At 44.0% G+C, this 23972-nt stretch overlaps 1 protein-coding gene across 2 annotated transcripts in view; it reads right to left on the reverse strand.

Moving 5' to 3' along the window:
- Positions 1-23972, reverse strand: part of PCSK6 (proprotein convertase subtilisin/kexin type 6) — a 181271-nt gene that overhangs the window by 30039 nt on the left and 127260 nt on the right. For both annotated transcript variants that reach the window (XM_078078969.1, XM_078078968.1), the window contains exon 13: positions 23823-23959. In XM_078078969.1, coding sequence (XP_077935095.1) covers positions 23823-23959 — 137 coding nt within the window. The remainder of the gene's footprint in view (positions 1-23822; positions 23960-23972) is intronic.

Below are 23972 nucleotides of genomic sequence, written 5' to 3' on the forward strand. Positions count from 1 at the left end.
ATCTACATTTGGCGAAGAACAATCGTCGTCCTGTATGGCAATGCAGAAAAGAGCATTTTCCTTAATGGCACCAATAAGGTGAGATAGGAAATGCTCAAATACCACCTTTTTAACATTTTTTACTTCTTTCAAAGTCATGCATCGACAGTTTGCCAAGTCAAGTAATGCTACACAGTTTAGACCAAAGACAGAAGTCCTTTACATCACCTTTTCACACTTTGAACTTGATTAAATTTTCATATGCTATGTCCTGGTTTCTCAATTTTAGACACCATCCAATGACAACCTATGTAGGACATGGAGAAGCCCCACTCTCACACCATCCATCATATACTCACGTCCTCCCCCATATCCCCAACACTCTGTTAACACCATTTCTTACTAGGTTTTCAATATCTTCTCCCCCACCCCACTCCCATTTCATGTTGTGGGAGATTTCCTCAGGTCTTCTAACCTGTCTATTGACTTTCTAATTTTTGCCTCATGTTTAAAATTTTCAAGGCATTGATCTGGTTCTCCCAATGTTCCATTTTCTCAAAATGCAGAAACCTGTTCTTGTTTTATAGACGAGATATTTTCTCTTATCTTTCCTGAGGACACCTATGAGATAATAGAATTTATATATCCGTCTCTGCTCCAGTTCTTGGCACAGAGCTCCTGAGACTCTTGTCATTTCCTAATTGAGAAGAGCACTAGGAGCTTCTCTTGTTATAATATTTGTCTTTGACCTTGTCCCTGACTCAGGACACCTAAAATCCTTGTAAATTCCTAAGCATCCTTTGTTCTATGGAGGTGACTCTGGGTGGGCTCCTGGATGGGGGCTGGTCACCAAAAAGACCAAGCTATGATTAGAAGCTTGGAATTTTCAGCCCTGTCCCCCACTTCTCTAGAGAGGGGCTAAAAATAAAGTCAGTAACTGATCATGCCTACATGAGGAAGCCTCCTTAAAATCCCAATAGTATGTGGTTTGGGGAGCTTCTAGGTGGGCAAACACATCCACACCAGGAGCGTTGACACACCCCAACTCCACAGGGACAGAAGCTCCTGTTCTGGGGGCCCTCCCAGACCTCACCCTCCCTATGTATCTCTTCATCTCTTCATCTGTATCCTTTATCATTTCCTTTAATAAACTGGTTGAGTTGGGGTGCCTGGGTAGCTCAGTCGTTAAGCGTCCGCCTTCAGCTCAGGCCATGATCCCAGGGTCCTGGGATTGAGTCCTGCATGGGGCTCCCTGCTCCATGGGAAGCCTGTTTCTCCCTCTCCCACTCCCCCTGCTTGTGTTCCCTCTCTTGCTGTGTCTCTGTCAAATAAATAAATAAAATCTTAAAAAAAAAAAATAATAAACTGGTTGAGTGTAAGTAAGTGCTTCCATGAGTTTTGTGAGCTGTCCTAGCAAATCAACTGACTCCCAAGAGGAGTTCTTTAGAACACCAATCTATGACCAGGGGGTCAAAAGCACCAGTGAAAACCTGAACTTGCTACTGGTATCTGAAATGTATGTGAGTGTGTAGGTGTGGAGGGCAGTCCTGTGGGACTGAGCCCTTAAGCTGTGGGATCTGACGCTATCTCTGGGTAGATGGTGGCAGAATTAAGTTGTAGGACACCCGACGGGTGTGACTAAGAATTGCTTGTTGTGGGGGGAAAAAAACCACAAACCTGGTGACTAGAAGTGTCAGAAGTGAAATGTTCTGTATGAACAGTAGAGGATATGCACAGGAGAAAAACTCAGTAGGAAATAACTGGAGTTTTCCCTACACAGGGGAGGAATAACTAAATTTTTCTATTTTATATGACCAATTATAGTTTTTCTAAAGGTTTCTTTTGCTGCCTGACTTGCTTTTTCCTCTCCAAGTTTCTTCTCTGTTAGGGTTTATTTCTGCTTTAACACTGGATAATTTCCTCAAATGTCTGGTGGTCCTCGAGGGGGTTTTTTCATATTCAGTAGTAAGGTACTCAAAAGCTGATTGGAAGCTGTGTGTGCTGGAATACGGAAACATACTTTTTGTTTGTTCATTCATTTTTGTATATGGCACACTTGCTAGCTTATACAATACGAGAAAAGAAATGTTATCATAGCATACAAGGTGGCTCAGATGTAAACAAGGCTTACATAGTAAATGTTAACACTTCTCCTCAGAACAATGGCGGTCAGAGGAAAATGTATTATCTTTACAGCGCTGAAATCTGATATATTTTTCCGGGATCATGACCTGAGCCAAAGGCTGATGATTAACTGACTGAGCCACCCAGATGCCCCTGAAATCTGAAATTTAAAAAATACTGCCAACCCGGGGAAACCTGGGTTGAGCCTCTGACTCTTGATTTCTGCTCAGGTCATGGTCTCAGGGTCATGAGATTGAGCCCCTGGGTTAGGATCCGCACTCAGCATGGAGTCTGCTTGAGATTCTCTCTCTCCTCTCCCTCTACCCCTCCCCCATTCTCTCTCTCTAATACATAAATACATAAAATCTTTTAAAAAATTAAAAAAAAATACTGCCAACCCAGAATTCTATATCCAGTGAAAATTCCATTCAAGACTGAGTGGAGTCATGGAAACATCACAAGGATTTCCCCAAACCAGAGTCAAAGTCAGTGTGTCAACAAATGAACAATTATACACATTTTTAAAAACAAACAAATCAAATTGGTTGAAATAAAGACATTTTGAAGTAAATCCAACCTGAGTCAACTCATGGCCAGCAGGCCAACATGATAAGAAATGATAAAGGAAATTCTTCAGCCAGAAGGAAAATGATAAAAAACTGGATCTATAGAAAAGAATAATGAGCACCAGAAATGGAAATACATGGATACACAAAAAAGAGTAGCTTTTTTCCTTCTCTTTCTTTCTTTAAAAGACAAAGACTGCTTAAAGCAAAAATATCACTATAAAATGGAGTTGGTAATATATACAGAAGTAAAATATATGACATAATCATAGCATAAAGTTGGGGGGGAAAGAAAGACACTGTCATTAGGCTCTTAACATTTGTAAAGTGTGAAGCCATGTGATAGTAATTCTAAGTAAATTGTAATGTATTTAGGATACATATTGTAATCCTTACAGTAACCACACAAATATGGTTAAAAGTTCAATAAAGGAAATAAAATATAATATTCAAAATTATTTAATTCCCCCCCCCAAAAAAAGGCAGGAAAAGAGAAACTTTTTTTTCTTAAGGGGCAGAAGGGAGAGAGAGGGAGACAGAATCTTACTGACTCCACCCACGTTCAGCAAGAGTCCGACACAGGGCTCCATCTCACGACCCTGAGATCACAACCTGATCTGAAACAAAGGGTCAGACACTCAACCAACTGAGACACCCAGGTGCCCCAAAGAGAAACCTTTTTAATACTGTTGGATTTTGCTTAACACTGAACTTGGAATTTTTGTAGTTATGTTCTTGAGTGAGACTGGCTGAAAATTCTCCATAATGTGCTGCTGGGATTTGGCACCAAGGATACACAGGCTTCATTCAACTACTGGGGACTGTTTCCCTTTTTTCTACTGTGTGAAAGAATTTATGGAATATTGATGTTATTTCTTCCATTTGAGTGTTTAGTGGAATTTGCCAGTTCATCTATCCAGCCTTGACCTTCCTTTTAAATTATAGAAACAATTTCTGAGGATAATTTTAATCTTATTTTTTTCTTGTGTCAATTTTACCAAGTTGTATTTTTTTTCTTGGAATTTGCCTAGTTCACTTAAAATTTCTTTTTCTTTCTTTCTTCCTTCCTTTCTTTTTTTTGGTCACAAAGTTGTTTATAATACCTTCTTACAGTCACTTTAATGTATACAGGATGTGTAATAATAGTCGTCATTTTCATTCCTAAAATGATATATTCTCATTATTTCCCCTTGATTGGTCTTCCTAGAGGCTTATCAATTCTATTCGTTTCCTCAAAGAACCAATTTATGGTTTTCCTGATTCTCTCTTCCATATCTTTGCTTTCTATTTTATTAATTTCTGCTCTTAAAAACATTTCCTTCTTTCTGCTTTCTTTGCATTGATGTTGGTCTTCCTCTACCATCTTAAGTTGGATGCTTAGCACATTCATTTCCAGGCTTTCCTCCTTCCTAATACATGCGGTTAGGGCCATAAATTGATGAGAGAGAAGGCAAGCTGAAGACCAAGCACACGCTGACACCCTGCAACCTCCCCCCAACCCCCCTCTCCTGGGTGGGACAGGTGGGACATTCTTCCAGGAAGCTCCCAACTATCTTAATGTTAACGCCTTGCTAGAGGGAAAAACAACCTGAATTTGACAATGGCAAGGGCACCAGATAACCTGGGAGTCTTCTTTAACATACGAAAATCCTTTTGAAACCTCCCTTTTCCTTACCTCCCCCAACTCCCAAGTATATAATCAGCCACCCCTCATAAACCCCGGTGCCTCAGCTCCTTCTGCCCAGGGGTCCTGTCCCGGTGCCTTAATAAAACCAGCATTTTGCACCAAAGACGTCTCAAGAATTCTTTCTTGGTCGTTGGCTCTGGACCTCACCCCACCAATCCTCACGTACATTCCAAAACCACATCAAATTTCTCTCTCTCCACTAGTCCACACTGGCATCCCACTTGTTTGCATATGTGCTATTCTTATCATCATGTAGTTTTACATATTTTCTAATTTATATTAGTCTTTTTCCTTAGACACATGAGTTATTTAGAAGCATTTTTCAATTTCCAAGTGTATGGGCTTTTCTTAGTTATCTTTTTATTTTGATTTTTAACTTAAGTGTAATGTCAGAGGACAGCGTTTATATGCTACCAATCCTTAGAAATATGCTGAAGCTTGCCAAATAGCCCACTGTGTGGCCGATTTTCATAAATACTCCATTTACACTTGAAAAGAAATTGTATTCTTCTGTTGCTGGGTACAGTGCTCCAACAGGCCCATTAGGCCTAACTTGTCAGTTGCGATGTTCGAATCCTGCATTCTTACTGTCACTGTTTTACTCATCAAATATATTTGAGGCATATTAAATCTCCAACCTTGTGTGTGAGTTTGTTATTTTTCTCTTTGTAGTTTTAACAGCTTTTTGCTTTCTATATTTTGAGGCCATGTTAGAATTGAACCAAATCTTCGATCAAGGTGTAATAATACTCTTTAGTTCTTTTTTTTTTAAGATTTTATTTATTTTTTGACAGAGAGAGACAGCGAGAGAGGGAACACAAGCAGGGGCAGTGGGAGAGGGAGAAGCAGGCTTCCCGCGGAGCAGGGAGCCCGATGTGGGGCTCGATCCCAGGACCCTGGGATCATGACCTGAGCCGAAGGCAGACGCTTAACGACTGAGCCACCCAGGCGCCCCAATACTCTTTAGTTCTAATGATGCCTATTGTCCTGACATTTCTGCTTGTCTGATCCTAATACAACTATACCCGCTTTCTTTTGGTTGGTATTTGCTTGGTATGTCTTTTCCCATCTGCTTTAGTTTTTAACTTTTCTGGGTTTTGTGTGTATGTGTGTTTTCTGTTTTAGATACCATTCTTTAGAGTTCTATGGGTCAGTCCCAGCAGGAAGCAGACAGCATAATTAAACTGGGATAATCCACGGAGGCTTTAATAAAGAGGCTATTTACAAAGGTGTGAACAGAGCAAAACAAAGCTCCAACTTTGGAGAGTGAAGTTCTTTGGGGCCAGTAACAGAAGGTGTGTTAAGCCCTTAGGCGTACTATATTCTACTGGCATCAGGAGGGCTGGGCTGAGACCCTGAGGGCTGCTGGCTGCTGGGGGCAGCTAGAGGGAAATAAAACAAAACAAAATAAAACCTCATAAATAAATATCTCCTTCCTCCCTCCATTCTCCTGTGGAGTTTCCCCTGGCTGAACTCAACGGTAAGCCACAGGCAAAGAGTCTGTGATGAGGCCAGCCTCCTACGTTAGGGTGGAGTGGAGGAGAATTGAGAATGGGGCTGGTGGGCATGAGAAACACAATTTTTGTCTTCCAAAATGAAGCCAATGGACTATTTACCTTGATTGAAACTATTGAAGAGTTGGACTTGTTTTGTGTGTTCTGCATTGGTTTCTTTTTCTTTCTTTCTTTTTTTTTTTCCTTAATTTTCTGTGCCTCTCAGATCCCAGCTTTCTGCAGGTGCTATAAAACTCTCTGGGTAGGCTCCCCAGATCCAGCAAATACCCTAAGGCACAAGCCACCATCATTATTACTCCACTGACCTCTCTGACCGTCAACATTTCAAACAGCATTTAAAATTCTCTTCTGTGGGCAGGCAAGACACTTGGTCTTCCTATGGCCGGAGGTAGGATTCTAGAACATCTTTTAATATTTCAATTCTGTTTTTGACTTGGGGTAATTTGTTAGTAATTTAGAAAAAATATTTACCTTATACTAAAAAGAAATTCAAACATTATGGAGAAAATCAAATCCTAAACAAACTGGGAATGAAAAAAGAAAAGAATTATCAAAACTCTGGAGGAAAAATTTAAGATTATCTGTAAAAAATTAAAGGTCAAATAGCATACCAGAAAAAATATTTATAGGAACCATGACACATCCTGGGCTATTATATCTGTATTTTTACCTTGAGTACATCTCAGCTTAATAACTACAGCACTTAGACCTCTTGGGACAAAAACAGAAATGGCAATTTTCCAAAGAAAAAACACACTTGGTACACAAACATTTGGAAAAGGTGTTCATCCTCATTAGTAATTATCACAATGCAAATTAAGGGAAGATATCCTTGATTTTCTCTAGAGCTGGCCAGTGAGTGTGCCTGGTGAGATTGTAAATTGGTTCAATTATTTTGAAAAGCAAATCAGTAATACGCATCAAAAAGTAGATATGCTTCCATCTCTTATTTGTCCCAGTGATTTACTTCTGGTGAATGATCCCCAGGAAATAATTTTAAATTTAGGAGAAAGCTTTCTGCACTCTGCTGTCTATTTATAATAGCAAAAAAATGGAAAACAGCTTACATGTCCAACAATAGATGTATGGCTTAAATAAATTATGGCATTTCTACTTGAAGTTTTATTTAAAAAAATATAAAATGCTGCTTACAAAGGATATATAATGACATTAAAAAAGTGCTTGATATGCAAATAATAAAAAGAAATACAGAGTTATGAAGGCAGCATGGTTAGAACTATGTAAAATGTCAGGGGAAAAAAAAAAGACCAAGTAGAAATATAGATATATTCTTGAACATGACATGTTTCTGAAAAAAAGGAATAAAGTCATATGTTTAAAAATTAAATACACTTAGGGGCGCCTGGGTGGCTCAGTTGGTTAAGCGTCTGCCTTCAGCTCAGGTCGTGATCCCAGGGTCCTGGAATCCAGCCCCGCATCGGGCTCCCTGTCCGGCGGGAAGCCTGCTTCTCCCTCTCCCACTCCCCCTGCTTGTGTTCCCTCTCTCTCTGTCTCTCTCTGTTAAATAAACAAACAAACCAAAAAAAGGGGTTTCAGGAGAGCTCTTTCTCTTCTCTTCATCATTTTATTTTTCATTTTCAGCCACATTTAGAATTTTATCTGCAACAGTGAAATATTAAAGAAAAACCTCCTCTTTCTGTTATGTTCACCATTGGGAGACACAGAACCGACTGGCAAATGCCATGGTTCACAACCACGCACCACAGCAGCCTTCACCAGCTAAGCAGGAATCGATACTTCTTTTTTCCTTGGACTAGGACACCTGGGGAATGGTGCCACTCTTTGTGGTCCCTTAGACAAGTAGAAGGGAGCCAAAAAGACCAACTGAAATACTGAGTCCTATCAAAGCAAAAGGGGTTAGAAGTGAGACTTCGGGATAGCCGTGCGTATGCTGACCTTTTGGAAACCGTACTGAGCTCTCGGCTTCTGTTTCAAGAGAAGCAGGAGCGATACTCTCTAATTGCACTTTCCAGAAACCAGAGAGTTCAGTGACAAACTTGAAAGCCAGCACAGGAGGCTCGTGATTTCAATCTGACTTCCTTTCTAGCTGCCAGTACAAGAGAGATTGAGCCATTGATCACAGATTGCAAAATTTCAACTCATCCTACCAACGGAGATGAGCTCAAAACAGATGTCAAGTGAAGAGAAGTCAGTAAAATAACAATAAAGTGAGAACAGCTCTGCTCTTAGGAAAAAAGAAATGCATGAAAGAGCTAACTGAAAGGAAATCAGAAAACCATGGAGCTTTTTATGATTAAAAAAAGGGGGGGGGCACCCAGTCACACAAGAGAGACTAATTTCTTCCACTTTTAACCGATTATTAAATGTTTTACTGAGTGTGCACAGCCGAAAACAGAGCTGATTAAAATTATACGAGCTCTTGATTTAAACAAGGTTCATGGATGCACGCACATTCAGTCACTCAACAAATCCTCTTCGACCTTGTTCCAAGTGCTGAGCATCAGGGGCGGGGTGAGACCAAAGCCTTAGCACTGCACTCCCAAAGGCAAACTCTGTCTGTCTGCCAACACAGGAATCACACTGCACCCGTTCTAAATACGATCCTTTTGATCATCTCTCCCTCTCCACTATTTCCTACAGATTACTGAAACTCATGTTTGGGTTGCTACCTGAAAATGTGCTTTATTTAGCCCAGGTTCCCTTGAAAACGGGAGTCTGAGGCCAAGCCTAGGGACTGAGGGCTGAGGCTTTTTTGGGAGGTAGGACCCAGGGCAATGGGAGCCAGGGGAAAGCGGGAAGGCAGGGACCACAGGAACACCAAGCTGGCTCAGGCTTCATAACCAAAGAGCAGGGCTCTTGGCCAGGGGACGTCTCCCACAGAGGCTTTGTGGGACTCTAGGGGAAGGGCAGGAGCTTATCTCCTGTCTCTCCTTGGGTGAACCTCCTGAGCACTTCCGGTATGCCCCCTGCCCCCCTCCAGGCAGCTGGATGCTGGGGAGCAGCATGGCTTCCCCAAGTCTTGCTGAGAAGGACCTGACCTCCTGGGGCCACTGCAGCTTCTAACTGTGTGGGAACAACTGTGCCCTAGCCCAGCCTTCACCTGGGGGCACTGAGGAGGTAAGTTGGGAGCCAGACCTCTCCGCTGGGCAAGAGGCCAGGCCCAAGGGCGCAGGGGCTGAGCCATTCTGGAGAGGCACATAAAAGGTCCAGTGTGACATTTATGGGGTAAAATGCAATCATTACACGTGCTTGGAGGTAGCAGGCATGAAATAGCATGAGCAGTATTTGAAAAGAACCTTTTCCCCTAGGCTTTCTTTGGTCTTCCATTCAAGTGAGCATAGCACCTTTGTAAGATACTAGAGAACAGTAAAAGGCAGACTTGCAAAATTGGGCGCCTGAGACACACACGTAGGTTCCGAGATGGCTTATCACCGAGAAATATGTGTTGGCGCTTTTAATATTTCAGGCTCTATGGCCGAACACCGAACTTCATTTTTTTTAAGAAAGATTTTATTTATTTATTTGTCAGAGAGAGTGAGAGAGAGAGAGAGAGCACAAGCAGGGGCAGCGGCAGGCAGAGGGAGAGGGAGGCTCCTTGTCAAGCAAGGAGCCTGATGCGGGACTGGATCCCAGGACCCTGGGATCATGACCTGAGCTGAAGGCAGACACTTAACCAACTGAGCCACCCAGGCGTCCCTGATCCAAACCTTTAAAAAATCCTCCGGAAGTATTTTTCTCATATAAAATCTTCCTACATTTGAATCTCATCCAGGCCCAGGAAGCAATAATTCTAGAGTATTCATAAGTACTATAATTCCCGTCACACATGTGCAGTAATGGGGACCGAGAGAGGTTCTGGGACCAAGCCAGCAAGTGGCCTCGTTGGAACTCGGACCACACCTGCCAGACACCCTGCTCTGGGCTCACCCCAAATAGGTCCCAACACCTGAATCCTGTGCCCCGACTCCAGTTTAGGTGGCAGCCTGGTCTTCCTCCCGCCACCCACAGGGTCACGGTCAAGTCAACTGGACTGTGATTCGGGATTGATCTTCATAGCTTCTCTGTGCCCCTATAGCGTACTTTGCAGGTTTTGGCAAATGCACCAAAATTCTTCCTAAACTTCTTTGATCTCGCCCCGGCTTCAACTCTCACATTTGTGCTAAGGAGAGAAGCAAAGATGGGATTCCACAGAAGCGAGCAGGTGGAGTCGGGTGTAACTGGGCTGAGCTCCAAAGAAAGCCAAGATGTGTGAGAACTTCGTAAATGGCTCTGGCCCTGGGGAACGCACCCACACACACACAAAGGCCACTGAAAAGCCAGTCCGTTGGTGGGGCAGGATCTCCTCACAGCAGTTTCAAAAGCAAGCTGTTGGTTAGCAAGCTTTGGTTTCTTTGGTTGGGGAAAAAAACATTGCTTAAGAAGAAGAAAGAATAGACATGTACCTGCTGAGTTCAAGGCTTGAAAGAGTTTTCCATTCAGTCCGTTGACTGGATGGTGAGCCAGCTTGCCCTCAGCACAGCAATCCTGGATTCTGTTGTTTCCCAGTTCCTGGGTTCTCCAGAAAAGCAGAGCCAGTTTAATCTTCCTCAAAGGCACTGAGACTGGTCTCTGCCAGTTACCTCTAGGCTGGAACTTCCCCAGAGGGCAAATGGACCAGTTCCTAAAGACTGTGGTTAGAACATACGCTTCCAGCAAGCGAATGGGGGCAGGGGGTGAGGGGGTGAGGAACCTGAGTTTCCATGACAACCCACTATATGCCAGGTTGTGCTAGAAAAGTTCACTCCCATCAGGTGCTCACAACCTGACTGTGAGAGAATTATTATTTCTCACAAGGTCCCCCAGCCAGTAGCTGGTAGAGCTAGTTTTGGGACTCAGGCCATACTACTTCTACATTTCATGTTCTTTTCACCAAATCACACCGTGATCCCAAGTGCAGAATACCACGGACAGTCTGGTATTTGTTTCACAATCTCTGGAACTTCCGCTTGTTGGCTTGCTATCACAGTATTTACCCTCCTGTGTTTTCATTTATATTTTCTTCAATTACTACAAAGACTGAATATTTTTTGTTCACTGGTTATTTGTATTTTTTCTTTATGAATGGTCTTTTTAGGCTCTTTGCTGATTTTTCTACTGGGGTGCTCTGCGTATTTCTTAGTGATTTGTAAGCACTCTTCATATATAAAGGCTATGATAGTATAAAGCTTTGTCTGCTTTCATCTGACTCTGGGGGTTGAGATGCTAGAGATAAAGAAGGTGTCTGCCTGTGTATTGCAATTTTTTAATACCAAATATTGTTTTTTAACTCCCTGTCTTGGAAAAGTGACTTTTTAGCATATTGAGAATTAAAACGATAACTGTTTACTGATTAGCAACATTTAGGCAGAAAAATAGTTTGATTTGTTAAATAAGCAGTTAAACCAATGGCAATTAGACCTTTATCCTTCTGAGTGGGTCTTGAGAAGAAATAAACCAAGGAAATGAGAGCCCCTGATTGTGATGTCTAGTCCTGAGGGAGGGACCAAGGCTCTACTCAGAGATGGGCTGGCTCTGTTGGGATAACGAAGAGTTGGGGGTTGGGGGACAGAGCACATTATAGGGTCTGAGCCTTGGTCATACATTGAATGCATCTCTCTTAAAGATACCCATTCCAAAAGATAGTCCTTTACTTATATGATCCCCAATAAGCAGTGGTGTGCTAAGGCAGGTTTGCATTGATGTATTGATTGTCAACATTTTCAGGAACTTTGTGAACTGATTGATAAATATAGCCATTATTAAAAATATGGGATGCTTGGGTGGCTCAGTCGGTTAAATGTCTGCCTTCGGCTCAGGTCATGATCCCAGGGTTCTGGGATTGAGTCCCGCATCGGGCTCCTTGCTCAGCAGGGAGCCTGCTTCTCCCCCTGCCTGCCACTCCCCCTGCTTGTACTCTCGCACTCTCTCTGACAAATAAATAAATAAAATCGTTTTTAAAAAATTAAAAAAATTTTTAAAAACCTAAATGATATAAACTTATACTTAATAAATTATATTGAAAATAAAGATAACAAATACTCAAAAATCATCACTTCCTAATCATTTTACTGGATTTTGTCATTATCCATGCTTTGAGGGTTACTTACATTTATTCTACTTATACAGTAGAAATACTATCTAGGTGGCTACTTGTATCTCTGACATCCCATTGGAGGCTTGAAATCAGCCATGCTGGGAGTATTTACACGTGGATATTGATAAACACGACAAAACAGGGCTTGATTTACTGCTGATTTTCTAGACTTAAGAAAGTGATGGAGGAGGAAATATGCATAATGCAGATTAAACTTAAAAGTGCATTATATCGGGGCGCCTGGGTGGCTCAGTCGTTAAGCGTCTGCCTTCGGCTCAGGTCATGATCCCAGGGTCCTGGGATAGAGCCCTGCACCGGGCTCCCTGCTCTGTGGGAAGCCTGCTTCTCCCTCTCCCACTCCCCCGCTTGTGTTCCTGCTCTCGCTAACTCTCTCTCTGTGTCAAATAAATAAATAAAATCTTAAAAAAAAAAAAAAGTGCATTATATCTGTAGCCAGCCATTACATTGGCGACAGCATTAAAAAATTGAGGCAATATATTTCCAGTGTTTGAAAACTATCATCCAATTTAGCAATAAGGTTGCCCACGTCACTGACAAACAAGTTCTAACTTATATTTATGCCAAAGGACAGTTGTTCATCAATTGCAACCACAGATTGGTTATAGATACAAGAGTTTGGCAAAAATCAATGAATGCATTCTCTCAGAATCAATGGGCTATATGTAATTTACAACGTGAACAGTGTATTTTATTATTGTTTGCAAACTGTGTGCTACGCATACTTTGTATCAGCAAAATTTATAATACTGCGTGCGCGTGCGCACGCGCGCGCACACACACACACACACACGCGCGCGCGCGCACACACACACGCACACATACACACACGCCCCCTGGGGTGCCCATAGGACAATGGGGGTCCATGGGTGGGTAAATGCGGACAGGATGCCAGGCCTCAAACAACACCCAAATAAACAGGCCTCTTAATTACAAGGTAACAGAGTACTCCATTCAACTGCAATTTGTAAATAGGCTAGAGCATAAAGCAACAATGGCCATGCACCCACCACCTGATTTTGTATAGTGATGTTGAAACACAGCATATGCATTCATTTACATGTTTTCTATGGTGGTTTTCATATTATAATGGCAGAGCTGAGCGCTTGTCACAGAGACCAGAAAGCCTAATATATTTACTATCTGGCCCTTACAGAAAAAGTTAGCAACCATTAGGCTTGAGTGAAGTGAAAGAGACCATCTGTGGATTACTTGAGTTCATCCAAAATATTTCCTAAATATTTTTCTAATTTTAATTTTACGGTATTTTTTGCCAAGCAGAAGTTTCTAATTTTATGTGTATAAATCTACCAAAATAATGCTCTCTTCTCCAAAAGGTTAGCCAATTGCTGAGAGCTTTTATTCAATACCTCATTCTTTAGCCACCAATTTGAAATGCTGTACTTAGTGTTTCTCTATGGGTCTACTTGTGGACTCTCTTTTCTGTTCCCCCTGATTTATCTGTCTATACCAGCACCAGGGTCATACTGTTTTAATTATTTTAGTTTAAAAATACAATTGAGCTGTGAACAACATGGGTTTGGACTGCATGGGTCCACTTATACATGGATTTTTTTCGATAAATACAGTACTGTAAAAGTATTTTCTTTTCCTTATGATATTCTTTTTTTTTTTTTTTAAGATTTTTAAAATTTATTTATTTGACAGAGAGAGATAGCGCAAGAGCACAAGCAGGGGGAGTGGCAGGTACAGGCCGAAGAGAAGCAGACTCCCCACTGAGCAGGGAGTCCAATGCAGGGCTGGATCCCAGGACCCTGGGATCATGTCCTGAGCCAAAGGCAGACGCTTAACCGACTGAGCCACCCAGGCGCCCTTCCTTATGATATTCTTTTTTTAAATTTATTTTTATTTTTATTTATTTTATTTTTTTATAATTATGTTATGTTAATCACCATACATTACATCATTAGTTTTAGATGTAGTGTTCCATGATTCATAGTTTGCGTATAACACCCAGTGCTCCATGCAGTACGTGCCCTCTTTAATACCCATCACCACGCTATTTTTTTTTTTTAAGACTTTATTTATTTATTTGACAGAGAGAGACACAGTGAGAGAGGGAACACAAGCAGGGGGAGTGGGTGAGGGAGAAGCAGGCTTCCCGCGGAGCAGGGAGCCCGATGCGGGGCTCGATCCCAGGACCCTGGAATCATGACCTGAGCCGAAGGCAGACGCTTAACGACTGAGCCACCCAGGCACCCCTCACCAGGCTATTCTTAATGACATTGTCTTTCATCAAGCTACTTTACTGTAAGAATATAGTGTATAATACATATATAAAATATGTGTTGTTTATGTTATCAGTAGGGCTTATGGTCAACAGTAGGCTATTAGTAGTTAAGTTTCTGGGGAGTCAGAAGTTCTTTGTGGTTTTTTTTAAGATTTATTTATCTGAGAGAGAGAGAGCAGGAGAGGGGCAGAGGGAGAGGATCTCAAGCAGACTCCCCACTGACTGCAGAGCCCCTTGTGGGGCTTGATCCCACAACCCTGAGATCATGACCTGAGCCGAAACCAAGAGTCAGATGCTTAACTGACTGAGTCATGCAGGCGCCCTGCGAGTCAGAAGTTACATGTGGATTTTCAACTGTGCCATGGGTTGGCACCCCAACCCTGTGTTGTTCAAGGGTCAACTGTACATTTGAATACCTGCATTTAATTTTTTGGGAAGTTCTCTTGTGATTCTCTGTGCTCACTCTTCTAGATGAGCTTTATATTCATTCAGTTAGGTTCCTCCCACTTCCTTCATTTTATGGTAATATTGATTGAGATTGTCTTTAAATGGTAGACTTGTAGGGCGCCTGGGTGGCTCAGTCAGTTAAGCAGCTGCCTTTGGCTCAGGTCATGATCTTGGGGTCCTAGGATCGAGCCCTGCATTGGGCTCTCTGTTCAGCAGGGAGTTGGCTTTTCCGTCTCCCTCTATGCTCTCTCGCTCTCTTTCTCGCTCTCTCGCTCTTGTTCTATCTCAAGTAAATAAATAAAATCTTTAAAAGAAAAATAAATGTTAGACTTGTGAAAAATGGCTATCTCAATGATATTGAAGCCTGAAACACAGTACAGAGGAAAACCCTTTAAAAATCAATAACCATCTATTCTAAGTGCCTATTGTGTTTCAAGTGCTCTGGTGGGTCAAAAAAAATAAAGGGTTGTGCCCGCAATCATGCCTGCTTGACTCTCAGTCCAGGTGAAGCAGTCTCTCAGGAGAAACCCTTTCTAGAAGTCATGCCCATAGCACACAGCAGATGCTCCTAGTACAAGGCACCTGTCAGACTTCAATATTTGATTTGATCTTTATCTTATAATTAGAACACTTAAAATAAAAAAACCAACCAAAAATATCCTAACGCCCAGATATAGGAAAACCACTGGCCACAGGGCTAAAAAGAGAAACATCAACTAAAGGCTGCCCGTGGTCACCGAGTCCAGGCTCTGCCCTTGCGGCTGCGTGAGCTCGGTCAAGGTCTTCTGCGTAGCTTGGAACTAGCTTCCTCTCCCACAAAATGAGGATCAAAACACTCATAATAAGATTGCCACGAGGAGTCATGTTAATAATATAACACCAAGCACTTGGCCCGGACTTCTAAATTTAATCCTTCCAACAGCCCTATGCAGAAGAGGGACTGAGATTCAGAGAATGGCAATGACCTGTCCGGGGCCACAGCGGGCAAGTGGCAGAATATAGATCTGATGAGCAGGCTGGTTCCAGAGCTGAACCTCTATGGTATGCGGGTTTAAAAACAAGCAAATACACACACACACACTCATACATACATATGTACCCACTTACACCCACACCACACACACACACAATACATATATACCTGAATGTACATATATATACACATGATACCCACTCCATTCCATTTACACACACACAGAGTTTGATGCCCTGCCTTATTCCTAGATAGATTTCAGGGTAAAGAAAATCCAAATAACCTAGTCCAAAGAAGCTAGCTCTCCCATGGCATACTGAACCTTTTTGTTCCTCACACACATAATGGGGAATTAAGATATATTTGCTCCCAGGCAACTTTATCGTTGTTATTCTATTTAATTGTGCAACTTAAATCTCTAGGATAGTCTTTCATTTTTGACCTCTTGGGAAGAAATATTCCCCCTAGGTATATTTTTTGTTTCCCAATTTCATGATGGAAATTTTCAAATAAAGACAAAATAGAGAAGGCAATACAGTGAGTTCCCATGTCCCCATCACACAGGGCCAACAATCACCATTCTGCCCATTTTTCTCGGTTCTATCCCCTCCTCACTGCCCCCACCCCACGTCCCCTGAAGTATTTATTTTTTATTTTTTAAATTTTTTTAGGTAAGCTCTACCCCCAACGTGGGGCTTGACACCAAGATCAAGAGTCGTATGCTCTACTGAGGGAGGCAGCCAGGCGCCCCTCCCCTGAAGTTTTTTTTTTTTAATTTTAAGATTTTATTTATTTATTTGAATAAATAAATAAATTGAGCAGGGAGCCCGATGCGGGGCTCCATCCCAGGACCCCAGGATCATGACGTGAGCTGAAGGCAGACGCTTAACTGACTGAACCACCCAGGCGCCCCTCCCCTGAAGTATTTTAAAGCAAATCCTAGGGGCTCCTGGGTTGCTCTGATTCTATACTGACTTTTAGCAATGAGATCAAATGACACCAGTACCTGATGGAGAATATAGAAGCACTGACTATCATCCCATTCCCCTCTTTGATACATTTTACTGCTCCCCTAGATCAGTGGGAATCTGGAAATGCTGGTGAAACCAAGAAAAGCCTGGCCCATGTGGGTTGCTGCTCTTTTGGAATCAGAGGCAAGACAAGGGGGAAAAAGAAAGAGAAATTTCAATCAGGGAGAAAAAGTGAATTCTCTGCATTCAAAAGAAACGACACAGAAGTTTTAAAAATGCCATCAATTGTCTGAGACAGTCTATTTATGACTCTGTGAATACCAACTTTGTGAAACTAAAGCCCATCGGAGCCCTGGGATATGATACATGGTGTCGGTTACAGAAAGAGGATTGGAAAGCACGCCTGATGATATTTTCCATTTCAAGTCAATGCCTCACAACTCCCCTCATGGGGGAAGAGGGTGGGAGGTGCCCAAGCTCCTCAGGTGGTTGTGAAGGAAGCGTGAGCCTGGGACGGGGACAAACCACAGCACTGGTGAAGCTCTCCGTGCAGGGCATGGAGCTGAACCCTCAGGGTGGAGTAGGGTGCAGAGGCGAAGAATGAAGAAGCATGCTTCAACCTGCACCTGCCCAGAGGATCTGGCGTGTCGCCCGTATGCAGTCTAAGTAAGTGCATGCTGAATGAATGAGAGCGCGCCGAGCACAGGTATTCCTGGTGCCCCTTAAGGCCAAAGTCACTTCCAGCTGAGCAGGGGAGGACCCACAGTGTCATGTGCATCCGGGTGCTTACAGGAGCCCCGGGTCACAAGGAGGTGCTGGGGGCTTCCCCGTGCCTGAGGGGGCCACGCAGGATGCCTACATGGGCAGGGGGGCTAGCCTGAGCGGTGCTCTGCCTTGTGCCCCAGGTGTGACCACCAATGTGGGCTCTGAGGTGAGGAGGGCGGGAGGGGGAGTGGGGCCCTGATCCTAAATTACTTGGCCTGGGTCGGTAGCTTCTACACAAATCCTTAGCCAAGTGTGTTCATTCTCATCTTATAGGAGAAAAGGCACAGCAATAAGGTCAGGTGTCATCACGGACTGAATGCTTGTATTCCCCCAAATTCATACATATATTTATTTCTTAAAGATTTTGTTTATTTATTTGAGAGAGAGAGAGCGAGAGCAGGAGCAGGGGGAGCGGCAGAGGGAGAAGCAGACTCTCTGCTGAGCAGGAAGCCCGATGCGGGGCTTGATCCTGAGACTCCGGGATCATGACCTGAGCCGAAGGCAGATGCTTAACCAACTGAGCCACCCAGGCGCAACCCCGCCTCCCCAAATTCACATGTTGAAACCTGCCCCCAATGTGATGGTATTAGGAGGTGGGGCTTTAGGGAGGTGATTAGGTCAGGAGGGTGGAGCCCTCGTGAATGGGGCTAGTGTTTTACTAAAGGTGACCCCAGAAAGTTAGCTCGCTGAGCTTCTGCCATGCGAGGAGACAAGGAGAAGGCGACCACCTGCAACGGGGAAGAGAGCCCTCCCCGGAACCCGCCCACGATGGCAGTCTGATCTCTGACTTCCCTGCAGAAGGGACCTTTGCTCTGGCCCCTTGCAGGCTGTGGATGGCAACTGGGGTGGTCTGCGGGGTGCTCGGCTTGCACGCCCACCCTGGATGCCGGGCTCCCTGTGGAGTCCACTCTCCCACCCCCGGGCCCACGCCTGCTTCGCGGTGAGGGGCAAGGTCCTAGTGTGCCGGGATCTAGCACTCAGTAGAGTTCAATAAAGGTATGCTGAATGCAAGAATGAATGAAAAGCCACTTGTAAACACAACACAGCTGTGAATCAGGATGCGCACTCCTTTCCACTCCTTGCTTGTCTCCCGGAGGAGAGTGATCCTGGGAGCAGACACACCCTTCCCTTGGCCCAGGAACTGAAGAGGAGCAGGAATGACTAATCTGCTACGCAGTTTTCAAATAATAGTTTTAAAGTGAATGACATAAATCAGGCTCAGTCTGCCAGGAGGTGAGGATTGTTCGAGCTGGCATATTCAGAAGACTCGGTTACTTAATAAACCCTGGTCTTAATTGAGATTTTAAAGTACTATTCCAGAGCACTCCGTTGGAGCGGCGTTGGTGGTTGGTTGGTTGGTTTAAGCAATTAAGTGAGTTGCAGAGATCTGAAGGATATTGAAATGAACCAGCACCTCGCCCCCAAAACAGGGTCCCAGAAGCAGTGTAGAGAAACGAGAACAGCCCTGCTCTTTCTGGCCAGCCTGTCTTTGTATTTGCTGCATTATTCTTGGCACTGAGGCTGGCGGTGACCTGGTACCGAGAGGCCTCCCTGACCCGACAACCAGGGACAGAAAGACATGTGCTCTGGGCCCGATCATGCCCTGGGCACCGACAACACTGACAGGCAGCTCCCAGGCCCACCTTTCTCCTGGGCCCCAGAACGCTGGACTCAGTGGGAAACTGGTCACCTGGTGTCGCCTTCTGTGGCTGAACGTGTCAGCGTTGCGGATAGCCCTGCTGTGAAAGGCAGACTGGTTGGAAGCTCGTTCTCACTCCTTTTTCTTTTTTCCCCTCCCTCCCTTCACCCTGGAGAGATGCTGCTGGAACCAAGACCAAGTCCACCTCTTGCAGAGAGAGGAAGCGCTAATGCCTAGGTGTGCTGAGCGTGCAGCCCAGAGAGAGGCACCCACCCTGCTCGTGCACAGAAGGAAGGGCTTGAAGTAAAGAGCAGTGGTGAGGCTGCTTGCCTGCACTTGTTTCTGTGAAGGCCGGCTCGGGAGTAGCACCTCCCTACGGGGTAAATCTCGTGCGAACGAACCGCCGTAGGAACAGCCACAGGAACGTGCAGACTCTCGGTGACAGTGTGTCCCCGTCCCCCCAAATTCCAATAAACCACCAAAGGTCAGAGCTAGAAGAGCTTCTTCTGGTCCTGTCTCACCCAGCCAGAGACCCAGGTTCTAATCAGGCCCAAGGATGGACATTGGCCTGTGTCGGGACTTCATGCGGGGGGGGCCCCCCTCGGGAGGTAACCCTTGCATTGCTAAGCTGGCGTCTGCTGTAGTACTTAGAGCAGCTGATCACGTGGTGATCACAGAACGCTCCAACTGGACTCATTCATTCACCAAAATGACCACCGCACACCTGTGATGACCCACACAGCAGAGGCGCTGGGAACCTGGCAGGAGCCAGAAGACAAGGTTCGAGAGATGAGCGTGGAAGATGAGGGCAGGAGGCAGGGAGCTGAGGAGGTGGGAAGGGGTGTGGGGAGGCGTGCAGCATATGATTCTCTGCTGGGTACCATGGAAACCCCCAAGCTCGGTACCTGCACTTGTGAGAATCATCATGGTGTAAATAGATCTCCTCCCAGTGCCCACCCCTGGAGGACCCCAGGGTATCCCCACTTGCCCCTTGGGAGAGCTTGTCCACACTGTGGCTTTCACTACCAGCTACTTGCTGATAACACTTAAACGTGTATTTCCAGCCTGGACCTCCGCCCTGATGGCCAGGTACACGTCTGAACCTGGATTTGTCACAGGTAACCCCCACCCCAAACTGAGCTCCTGATCTTCTCTCCAGCGCCCCCTCTCTTGCAATGTTGCACATCCGGGAAACTGTTAAGTCCATTCATACACTGCACGGAACAAAACTTGTGGAGTCATCGACGCCTCCTCTTTTCTCTCATAGCCCACATCTGATGTCAGCACATCTTCTCAACACTGCTTTTGGAATCTGACTGCTTTGAGTATCTCTATTGCTACCACCCTGGTCTGAGTCACCTTCTCTCCTATTGTGATGACCTCTTCACTGGCCTCCTTGCCCCTTCCCCCCTCCAACCGCACTTGAGGGTAGTGTAACCAAGCTGTCAGAGGGAGCCTATTAACCCAGAAGTTCAGATCATCTCTCTCCTCTGCTTAAAATCCCCCAGTGGTTTCCCACCAATCCTTGCGATGGCCTACAAAGCCCGGCGCCATCTGGTCTTGCAGGATCTGGGGTACCACTCAACACACCCCATCAGCACCTGCATGTTGATACACCCACCCACGGGAAGTGCTGGTCCCGGGGGCCTGGGATCTCCTAGGTGCCTGCAATCTCACCACCCACCCCACCCCTGCAGGAGAAGGACAGCCCCAGCGTGTCTGGAAGAGGAGTGAGATGTGGGCAGGCTAGAAATGGGGAAAGGGTAACCTCAGGCCAGCAAGACCCCCTCCAGGATGTGGATGAGCCACATGGGCCACGGCCTCGGAGAGAGGCACTTCCTCTCTTAGATTTCAGAGAGCATCTCGCTCAGCTCTGTTTCCCAGCCAGCCAAGGACACCAAGGCCCAGAGAGCGACCTGACTTGCAAAGTTCTTAGAGGTGTAAATAAACATCTAACCAGAATCACAACAGTGTGCATGTTCTTCCGCGCTACAGACATGGGCCTTGGACAGACAAGTTGTGCCGTATGTACACACAGCCCCACAGATGCATGCATCTGTGTGGGTGTGGTCGCCAGTCTCAGTCGTGCTGGCCCCCAGGGCAAGGGGCGGTGCTGACAGGGGGCGGGAAGTCTGCGGGGAATGCTTGAGGATGCAGGAGGCAGGAGACGTTAATCCTTAACTTTTAACAGCAGGCCAGGGCACTCCCGGGCTTTTAAAAAGAATTCAGGAGCTTCTACTTTTAAAATATGTGAATTCCAGGTGATCTAAAATTTTGCATTTTTGCATTTTTAGACTTTGTTACAGTAATGTCTTTTCAAGATGGTCATTTATTATCCTAAAGGCAGAAAGAAAGTGATTTTTGGTGGGGGGGCGCAGGGGAACCTTATAGATGACTTGATCATTTAAAGTCAATTTTATACATAAGGCAAGTCAATGCTCTTTTCTTCTCCCTGGTTAAAAAAAATCCCCCAAAACTATGCTTCATGAAAAATTCAGAAAAGGACCAGAGCAGGAGAAGGTTCTAGGGTGATCAAGAAGTAGGCCCCTGGGAACAACAGAAAAATGAAAGCAAACCTCAGAGAAAGGTCTCCACAGAGAAGCAAGACTGGAGCCTAGTTCCTGCCCTTCACTTTGAGTCCGAATCCAACAGAGAGAGATAGGAAGACATCAGAGACCACTCTCGGTGACCACAGCAGAAGACGTAATGATTATTCTCATTTTCTCTCCTGGTGTAGCCCCATCACCTCCAGCAGAGCCTGGCCCAAAGTAGAGATTCAATAAAGATCGCTTCAAGAAATGGTTAAGAACCAAAAAGAGAGTGATGAAAGGCTACCTTCCCAGAGGGGGAAAAAAAAAAAAAACAATCCAAAGGCAAAATTAAGAAAACCCTTCCGTTTACAATAGCATCAGAAAGAACAAAATACTTAGGAGCAAATGTCACCAAGGAAGTATGAGACATGTGGACCGAAAACCACAAAATAATGCTGAAAGAAATGAAAGAAGATCGAAATAAAGGAAAAGACATTCATATCCATGGATTGGAAAACTCAATAATGTTAAGATGGCCATATTCCCCAAACTGAACTAGATTCAGTGAAATTTCTATAAAAATTCCAACTACTCCCTCACCCCTGCAAGAAATCAACAAGATGATCCTATAATTTGTACGGAATTGCAAGGGACCCAGAATCGCCCAAACCATCTTGAAACAGAAGAACAAAGCTGGAGAACTCATAGCTCCCAATTTTGAAACTTGCTACAAAAGCTACGGTAATCAAAACAGTGTGGTACTGCCCTAGGGACAGGTGAACAGACCAGCGGGATAGACCCAAGAGTCCAGAAATAAACTCATACATCTATGGCCAATTAATTTTCAACAAGAGTGCCAAAATCATCCAATGGAGGACAGAACAGTTTTTTAAAACATATGGTGCTGGGGCAACTGAATAGCCATATACAAAAGAATGAATATGCACCTTTACTTCGCATTATATAGAAAACTGATTCAAAATGGATCAAAGTCCTAAATGTAAGAGTTAAAACTATAAAACTCTTAGAAGAATATAGATTTCAATCTTGACCTTAGATCAGGCGATAGTTCCTTAAATATGACACTAAAAGCACAAGCTATAAAAGAAAAAATAAACTGAATTTCATCAAAATTGAAAACTTCGGTGCATCAAAGGGCATAATCAATAAAGTGAAAGAACAACCCACAGAATGGGAGGGAAAATTTGCAAATCAGGTATCTGGTCAGGATCTAGTATCAAGAATATTTAAAGAATGCTTACAACCCAATAATAAAAGACAAAAACCCAGTTTTTAAAATAGGCAAAAGATCTGAATAGACATTTCCCCAAAGAAGATGTAAAAATGTTCAATAAGCCCACGAAAAGATGCTCAGCATTATTAGTCATTAGGGAAATTAGTGCAAATCAAAACCCCAATGAGATATACTTCACACCCACTAGGATGGTTATAATGAGAAGGAAATGAAAATAAAAAAACAAGTGTTGATGACGATGGAGAGAAACTAAAATCTTCATATCATGCTGGTAGGAAGGTAAAATGGCACACAGCCACTGTGGAGAACAGTCTGACAGTCCTTCAATCAGTCAAACAGAGCATTACCATACAACCCAGCCGTTCCATTCACAGGTATACAACCAAGAGAACTGAACACGTATACCCACATAAAAACTTACATGTGGATGTTCAAAGCAGCATGATTCACAATAGCCATTAAGTAGAAACAACCCAACTGTCCATCAACTCATGAAAGGATAAACCAAATATTATATACACAATCATATAAAACACTTAAATCATATTTAGTCGGGAAAGGGAATGAAGCACGGATACATACCACAACATGGATGAGCCTTGAAACCATTATGCTAACTGGAAGAACCAGTTGCGAAAGGCAACATATTATGTGATTCCGCTTACGTGAAATGTCCGGAAGAGGCAAACCCATAGAGACAGAAAGTTGATTAGGGGTTGCTGGGGGCTGGGAGAATGGGGATTGTCTGATTCACAGGTATGGGGCATCCCTTTGGAGTGATGACAAAGTTCTGGATTTAGGTAAGTGGTGATTGTTGTACAACGCTGTGAATGTTCTGAAGGCCATTTAGTTACATACTTTAAATAAAAAGGATTTCCATGGTGAATTGTACCTCCATTAAAAAAAAAAAAAAAGACTTACCAGAGACATTACAGTTAAATAAAAGTCTGGAGTTGACAAAAGAGTTGAGATACAAAGTGGAGTGTGAAATTCCTCTGAGCCACTGACCTTGCTTCTCTGGGTTGCGGACCTGGGACGGCATGTCTTGGATTTCCAAGGTCCATTCCCCCTCAGCCTTTTCTCCCCAGCAGTGCACAGTCATGAATTCCCAGTTTGTAAACCCTTCATTGGAATGATCCAGCAATCTGCAATTGGAGA

Source organism: Halichoerus grypus, chromosome 8, assembly GCF_964656455.1.
Source record: "Halichoerus grypus chromosome 8, mHalGry1.hap1.1, whole genome shotgun sequence".
Classification (NCBI taxonomy): domain Eukaryota; kingdom Metazoa; phylum Chordata; class Mammalia; order Carnivora; family Phocidae; genus Halichoerus; species Halichoerus grypus.